The sequence below is a fragment of the Acanthaster planci genome, linkage group LG02 (genome assembly GCF_054643075.1).
Source record: "Acanthaster planci isolate LZ-2023a linkage group LG02, COTS_SCS, whole genome shotgun sequence".
In the NCBI taxonomy this organism is placed as follows: Eukaryota; Metazoa; Echinodermata; class Asteroidea; order Valvatida; family Acanthasteridae; genus Acanthaster; species Acanthaster planci.
The window spans coordinates 5,819,739-5,828,294 of NC_141778.1; the positions used below are offsets into that span (position 1 = coordinate 5,819,739).

General features: G+C 42.6%; 1 protein-coding gene across 2 annotated transcripts; it reads right to left on the reverse strand.

The window, feature by feature from the left end:
* Positions 1–634: 634 nt before the first annotated feature.
* nudt19 (nudix hydrolase 19) lies at positions 635–7,421 on the reverse strand. Of its 2 annotated transcripts, none has more exons than XM_022247868.2 (4): positions 7,267–7,421; positions 3,851–4,662; positions 2,248–2,455; positions 635–1,649 (listed from the first exon to the last, which is right to left on the reverse strand). In XM_022247868.2, the coding sequence occupies exons 2-4, from the start codon at positions 4,604–4,606 to the stop codon at positions 1,408–1,410; spliced, it is 1,206 nt and encodes a 401-aa protein (XP_022103560.1). In that variant the 5' UTR covers positions 4,607–4,662; positions 7,267–7,421; the 3' UTR covers positions 635–1,407. The 2 variants fall into 2 exon arrangements, with proteins under 2 accessions (XP_022103560.1, XP_022103563.1); XM_022247871.2 differs by lacking the exon at positions 7,267–7,421 and adding an exon at positions 7,153–7,201.
* Between the last annotated feature and the right edge of the window lie 1,135 nt (positions 7,422–8,556).

Consider the following 8,556-nt stretch of genomic DNA (forward strand, 5'->3'; position numbering starts at 1 on the left):
CTCTCTATATATGTATAGTGTTTTGCATAGCCTCAACATCAGTGGCACACACCCACAGTCGTAATGACACTGCTTAGACTTTTATTAGTCAACTGGGTACCGTTATCTCCATGTTGGGATTTCTTTGCCTTGAATAAGATTCCACATGGCAAGATAATCGATACATCCATTCTGTATAAAGTCTATTGAATATTATATTTCAGGTGACTCTTATCATGATAAGCAGTTTGCAAGTTCAACTGAGTTTCCATTTGTTGAATTTTTAGAAATAATTTTGGCATATACATGTAACCAAAACAGCAACTTTAGTGCAGAGAAACAAGAGATCCACTAATTAAAACTCACTACTGACATAAACAAAAAAGCACGCATAAAAAAACTTGAATATTGATCCTTTTTTGAAATTATTTCGATAATAAGCATTACAATACGGCCAAAACACAGAATATGATTTGTAGCTATAAACACAATGTCATTTGCTGACGATTTATCAATGAAACATCCCCCGAAGACAATGAACAGTCCTGCAATCGCATGCACCCCAAGCCATGTTATGCCTAAAAACTTTCTCAAAGGTGGGCAGAATTGCAAGTCTAAACCCTTCTTACCAAATGCCTCAGCATGCATGTACATGCAGGTTTCAAAATGCATGTACAATTTCGCTGGCTTCTGACAAGCTTGAAAGTACCAGATTATCCTGAGTTGCACAAGGAATTCAACATCTAGTTTCTAGAAATCAGAGGCTGTCCGACCTGTGGACAGATACATGTATGCACGCTCACACATGAAGATGTAGTGCTAAGAAGAATCCAGGAGTGCAACTTTTCAAGTTTCAAACCTAAATGTATGACTTGCACATCAGGACTTCCGTCAATGAATTTCATTATCAAATAAGAGACTTTACTCTCCTTTGGACCACTGGTCAAAACGCTGAGTACACACTCACTGTTTCTTACATGTATCAGACCCACACCTCTTCTAAAACAGATCCACACATGGTGTAACCACAAGCCCTCTCCCTAGTCTATTCTCCACCATGCTAAGCTTCAAATCTTATCTAAAAGACTTTAGATAGCAGAGACACACAAGTACATGTACATGAATGTAGACTATTCTTGTGTCGGCTGTGCATGTGGGTGTAATGTACATGTAGCTTTCCTTAACAGCATTCAGATCTGATACATGTACTGAGTACATGTACGCACCTGTGCATGTATTTTTCATTTGTGAAATCAACACCCATTTTAACCACATACAGATGTATTGGCAGTACATAAAACAATCACAAAGATTATTATGTATCAGTTAATGTCATTCCTTATATCTTACACGTATATCTAAATATTCATGTAAAAAGGTGTACATTTACAAATGAAAAAGTCCTCTGCCAAAGAATGTTTATTGCAGTTATAATTTGGCATTTGGGTTGTGAAAATCTACGCATTGGTTGTATGGTAGTGGTGTGCAGTGGCCATGTGGCAGTGAGAAATTACTGAGTGACGAGCACATGGGCATTGTACCCATTGCAAACTGTTGCCGATGAATTGGCTTGCTGGTGTCTGTGTTCTCCTCAATGGTGCCCTCCAGCGTGGGAACACTCTCATCCACTATGGTTTCCAACATCGGCTGCTCTGGAAACAAGTAATCCCCTGAAGAAAGGGCACAACAGGGAGGGCAGAACAAATTAGGTACAGTTTGAAGTTCAACTTAGTTCTGTCTGAAGGGCAGGACGAATTACATGTAGGTACAGTTTGAAATTAGGTAAACTTTGAAGTTCAACTTAATTCTGTCTAAATGCAGAATGCGCTGTGCAGTGTTTATTGCCAGGTTATCGGTAATGAAGGTTTGAACCGTTTTGCATTACACATACATCATACATGTAAAGCTCTCACATATGCACGTACATGAAATCATTGGCAGTAGTTTGGAATATGTCCAACTTAACCATGTTTACATAACAAAGAAGTTCTTTCGTGACTGAATGTACTGTGTCTGTAATCTCTGACTCTGAAGGCTTCAAAACTCTCAGCTCATAAGCAAATACACACATGTACACTGTATGGATGCATCTACCATCCGTTAGAAGAATCAGGTTGCTCTGGTAGATGTACGTACATGTACATGAACCATAAAATTTTGAGTGATTTAAGTTTTATTAACACCAACGAGCAAACTTCAATAGCCTGCAGGATGCATCTCACGGGTGGATACGAATACTGTACATTTGTACGTCAAGCGTCTACCAACCTGGCAATACTGAAAGCACACCATCTGAACAGTTCAACCTCACTGGAAGATAACGCTGGCATCCCAACAGCGCCCTCTTCTGACTGAAGTTGAATAACGCAGAGAGTTCAGGAAAGTGACAGAGACGCTGGAACTCGTACACCTGGGGAGGGGGGAGAAAGAACTCCCCCTCCGAAAACTGGGCAAGAGACTGGCTTGGATCGACCCACTGGAGATGAACAAAAACGGTTAATCAAAGAGGCTGACAGGAAAAAATAATAAAAGGGTAGATCAGCAAGATGACAGAGACTAGAAAGATTGTGAACATGCACGCTTGTATTGTATTACCCTCTGACAGGCAATGCAAAGAGCACCAGTACACAGGTATGTACAGTAGTTATAGCGAACATGAACTCAGAATTGTGACGTCAGATTAAATATTCCAGCTGCAAATTCACAAAAGCTGAACATACATGTACCAGTACAGGTACATGTAGTTCAACTCAGCAAAAGTTGTTTTTCTGATGTCAAGTTCACTTTGCTTTCACATTTGTCTGAAGTGTGAAGCAGCCTACACAGCCATACTGTACACCGTGATTATGAAAGCCAAATATGAGAGTAGATCTTAATTCATCATTGGCCTCTTCAGTCTTTGCACCACAGATCAAGGCCAACTCAATCTGTAATGCACGCAAAGACAACGAAGAAGTAATTAGCAATCAAAGACCTCTCTGATGCTTTGCGGCAGCAAACACAATGCTTCTTTTTCGCTGCTCGCACCAAGCTTACAAACGTGCACATGTTCATCATCCTTCTCAAAAGCCTGTACTGTTGTGAGCACTGACATTCTGAGATTCTGTTTCTTACATGTAATAATTAGGCACTGACACACACGTACGATCATGTACATACATGTACACCATGTACATGTAGGTACTGGTACCGTATATACCCTTAACCCATGGGATGTACATGTACCCCTTGTGTGTTCAATTACTTTCCGTGCATACTGTAAACCCCGGTATGATTAAGAAATATACGAACACTTTTGGCTACTCATGGTCAAGGTACTGCAATTGACTTCCAATTGGACAAATCACAAGGTTGAAGTGGAGTAAACTTGCAAAATTAAGTCTTGTCAAAAGTAACGGGCACACAGGTACATGTATAAATACTAAATAGGCACTTTTGGTCTTTCTTAGGCCATGCCAGAAGGTAGAAACGGCTTTCAGAGGTTAGGTTACCTATTGTCAGAGTTTTCCCACATATTGTCAATGGAGCAAAGACCTGAAACAATAGACAACAGAATGGAATGCGACCTTACTTTTCGGACGCATTATGTGGTGTCAAATTTCCTCCTTAGCGTTAGACTTAGCCCGTGGTTTTGCATTGTGCTGTGAGATGTACATGTACTTTCCCATGTAACCAGCTTGGTGGGTAATTTACTTGGGCTGGACTTAAGTATAATGCCAAGTGTCAAGTGAGTTATACCTGTAGCAAATTGAGTGGCAGCTGTGCCTGTATGAGTAAGCACAGGGGATGGTACTTGGAAAAATGATGGGCATGCAGCTTTGAGCAAGGTTTACATACATGTACAGGAATCCACAGTAACAAGTACATGTACCTCTGACTGAATGGTTTCTCTCCCATCTTGACGAGCTGAAGGTTGCGCGTCCATACAACACAAATAGAACATTGTATCATAGCGCCGCTTCCTTGCGTCAGACGGTGTCAACCAGTTGGACCACTCGGCTAATGACCATATATCTGGGAGAGTTTTCATTTCTCGGCACATCTCCAAAAAATCTTCTGCATTCTGGTGGACTCGGTGCCTCCATTCTTTCCGGGTCTCAACGCTTACATCGGAGGTGTCTGTCAACTTGCGGTGGTACTGCAAGATGGGTGTGCTCTCAGTGGCTGCCCGGCAGTGGCTCATATGTTTGACTAGCAGAATCCCTGATTCCTCAAATGTCTCGCGGATAGCGCAAATCCGAAAAGCTATGTCGCTGGGCACGGGGAAATCTCTGTTCTCCACTATCATCGGTGGTCTGTCATGCCGTATGCTCGCCATTGGTCCAAAGTCCTGAGGCGTGCGGATACCAACTTCAGCAAACAGCTCCATCCACCTGGGTGAGAAATCAGCTTCATCGATGCCACCACCAGGGAAGACCTGAGCACCAGCAAAAAATGAGCTCCGGTGGGTTCTCTGAAGCATCAACACCTTGTAATCAAAATACTTACTCAGGGAACCAGTGGTGGTGATGTCCTGCTGTTGGGCAGGCATTCTACTGGCTGCTGATGATGCAGGGTGAGTGACTGGTCCTTGATGCCTGAATCTAGCAGCAAGGATAACAGTCGAAGCTTCCTTCCAGTACTTCATGGCGGAAGGGGGAAGAGGCTACGGCTATTAACTTAATGCCTCAGGAAAATCCTTTACTGCAATGAAACAGGTTGTATAGAGTACACGTTGGTATTAATGTTGCACACACAAACATACATGTATATATACATAAATAAATATCATGCCAAAAAGTTGGTAAGGTCATCAAACCACATGATCAACACCAGGGTACATGAACAGGATGTCTGTGAACATGTACATGTATGTATATTCTGTATACTGACATTATTGGTAGAATGCTGGTCAACTTGTACATGTATGCGTGCCAACTCGTACGCGCCAACTCATACAGGTACATGTATGCCGAAGAACTCGTACGCTGACCAACTCGTATGCCAAATAACTTGTACGCCGGCCAACTCGTACACTGACCAACTCGTACATGTACACCGACCATCTTGTATGCCGAATTGTACAATCAGTATGACACTTGCGATGATGTGTGCCCTTGTCCTCAGAGATGGGGGGAGGGGATTAGCAGACACCTGTGCATCCCCCTCTCCCATTTTTACACCTGTGAATAATGAATGAGTTTACAACACTGTAGCTATGCAGGTGCAGCATATTTTCTTGTGGTGCCCCCTTGAAAAAATGGGTGCAACCCAACCCCGGGTGCCCTCCACGGACATTTAGCCCTAGTTATGCCTCTGCTTGTCCTCCCCAAATTGACACCCACTCAGTCCAGTAGACAATTGTGTGTACTGCTACGATGTAGCGATGCAATTAACATGATTAACGAGATACTGAAAAGGCTTCAAATATTGTGACATCTAGGGTTTGGGAGGTAGATTGGCCAACCAGAAACCAGTGTACAATGAATTTATCTGTTGAAAATCAACCCAAAAAAATATGAGGCAATTTCTGTCCACAACCAACTTGTAAACTGGCACTGTTGCACAGCCCATATGCATTAAAATGAGGAGTTTTGATGACGTGTAGAAAATGCACAATATTATATCGGTTCATTAATCTCTAAGATGCATTAACCTAAAATTTTACTCTAAGCAGGTCAAAATAATTGTGAGATTTATTCCGAAATGGAGTACGAGACGTTGAAAGTGGAGTGGAACGTAACTTGCATGGCATACATGTACATGTGTACATGTATGTGAGAGTGCACTCGTGTTCACATGCAGTGGCAACAGACTTCATACACCACAGAGAATATAACACGGTCAGTATATAGGAGTATCCGGACCTAAATGTTGGGCTGAATCGCAGGCTACATGTACGTGTACTCACATACATGTGAAGCTTCTAGAAAATGACAGCAACCCATTTGCATGCTTGTCTGCTGAGTCTACAATTTTCAAAGAAAAAAAAAGATAACCACATTGCGGATTCTTCCTGTGACAGTGAGCGGATTCAATTCCTATGACAGTACCTACATGTATAATTTATTTGTTTATGAATGAGGACGGTGGCATGGAACCTGTCAGTTTTGCAGGGCTGCGGTGGCAGTCCCCAAAATAAACCTGGTTGTGGTCCAGTAGCACATGTACAATCAATACACCGACAGCTGCAACACAACACAAGCAGTCGGCGAGGCTTAAGTTATGCATCGCTTTTCTAAATTTGAAGTGCTTTTGCAGACACTGGATATTTGTTGAAGCAGTCCTCCAACAATCTACATGTACACCGCTTGACACATTTTAGGGCTTTGTCACCCAGTTGCCAGTGATACCAACATTCAGAGCCTGCGCCCATTTTTAAATTGGTATCTCCATTTAATTTTTGAATGGGAACTACTTTGATCTCGTTTTTCGAATTAATGGGATGAAAAGCCTATCATGCCTATTTGCTAAAAGCATGACAAGGCTTATGTAAAACCAGTGTTATGTTTTAAGGCAGAACATCAGATTATGCAACCAGTATACATGGTATACCACATGACATACATGTACCTATCCTACAGTGATCTTTCCCTACCCCCAGAGAACTGTGGGTCCGTCATCCGCCGCGGTCTCTACGTGTATGATAGTGCATGAACCCGACGCATGACGGACCCAGGGTGCAGGCCGGGGGTAGGCGCATAACGTGGAGGAAGACGCATGCTATGAATGATAAGTTGCCACTGTATTTTAAATCATACTTTAAATTTACCTCCAATGTTCACTCATATCATACCAGAAGTACCTCTCAAAGGAAATTATATGTTGATGCCAATAGAACTTCATTACACAAAAATAGTCTTGTGCAATACGGTGTTCAATACTGGAATAGCCTTAATGAAATCATAAAAGCAGCACCCACTTTATTAAAGTTGAAAAATCGAATTCTTTCTGAATGCATCACCTGTACCATGTGTACCGACTAGAATGTGGATTTTGATGCATTGTATTATCTCCTGCCTGTCGGTGTTTGTCCGTCATGTCCGTGTGTGTATCGTTGCCAAAAACATTTCTAAGGCAAACTATTGTAAAACTTAATTCGTCCTCTACTCTGTAACCATCATGGTATGAACAACATTAAATAAACGTCTGTCAAAAAAAACCAAACAAACGAAAAACCCAGCCTCTTCGTACCACCAATGGTTGCATTATAGAGACAGTGTATCTTTAAAAGTGGCATCAGTCTAAAAAGTCTACTACAGTCTAAAAAATCCTACTACACCGTACACGTATAAAGGCCTAACTTACAGCTAGCTAAGTTGTCGAGTTAGCGTTCACTGTTTAGCTAAGCATGCTAAGCCACCGTTACGATTATAGCTCGTTGGTTCCCATGTGTTTTGTGCATGTATCTGCAGGCTTCTACGCTCTGACATGACACGTACGTACACGTGCCGCACACAAATGGTGCAGTGTCCCAATTCAAGGAAAATTCTCCGCCAGGCGGAGGCGCACAAAAGTACCCCCCCAGAGATTGTTTCAAAAAGAGGGGTCTGCTTGGGCCAAGAAATGGTGGAATTGTGTCAGTATGGTTCAGAATCATCTCTGTAGATTCAGGGGCACCCATCTGGGGGCAAAGCAGACAAAAATGGGATTGAAAATTAGTCAGAGGAGCCTCAGGAAGGTGAGGGATGTCATTTGAAAAATGGCCACTGGGAGGGCTTAACAACATTCACTTTTTGGGGGGTGAGTTTATTTTGGGCGGATAATTAAAAAATTCATCGGTTAACCTACTAAAAATTGAAAATCAAATGAAATCTGAAGGACCGAACAACATATTGTTTATTGTTTGAGAGGCCTCAAGGACTTCAGTTGCCTGCCATGGGGCTCCAAACTTGGTTGATTTTACACTGTTTTCAATGGAGCTTGGATTAGTTCAGTGCACCCAAATCATGCCATGTGGCTCTTTTCGCAACGCACGTACGCCCAGACTCGTCCACAATCTGGAAAGCTGTTTCACCAATTTGTATCAAATTTCACCTACATGCTGAATAAGGAAATGAACATCTTGGAAAAGGAAATCATTGCTGTTGTAAATAATGAAAATAACAACGAGTGGCGTTGCTAGAATTTTACTGGGGGGGGGCACAAAGGGCACCGATCGGCATCTGGGGGGGGGGACCAGCTGCTTTCAGTGGCGGGAGTGGGTTTAATTGTCCTCCTTTTTTCAGTTGGGGGGGCACCTAGGGGGCACCGGGAATTTGTTGGGCATCGTGCCCCTAGGCAACCCCCCCCCATGACTGCGCCACTGATAATAAAATTTATTACAACAAGAAGAAATGCGGTGGCTAAAACTTCTCAGTGAGTCAAGAGAGGAATACAACTTCACATTACGTGTATGTCTTGGGGCAAGACCGTCAGCAATGGTTGCATTCAGTATTTGCAAAAATGTTTCTCGCAACCCGCCGGCTCGATCGATGATCACACACGTGGTACGTGTACGAGCGGGTCCATAGAGCGTCTTGTGTACAAGACTACGTACCGATACATTACGTCCATGTACATGTAGTGCGCGCGGTCCACAGATAATGCTCGGCCGGG

Bases quoted from the DNA above. Each gene is read 5' to 3' on its own strand.
- nudt19 (XM_022247868.2), bottom strand. From the start codon at position 4,606: ATGAAGTACTGGAAGGAAGCTTCGACTGTTATCCTTGCTGCTAGATTC. The intron at 2,456-3,850 runs GTACATGTACTT...GTTCATCTCCAG, and splicing joins GAGAAACCATTCAGTCAGAG to TGGGTCGATCCAAGCCAGTC. The intron at 1,650-2,247 runs GTTGGTAGACGC...CCCTTTCTTCAG, and splicing joins TGTGCTTTCAGTATTGCCAG to GGGATTACTTGTTTCCAGAG.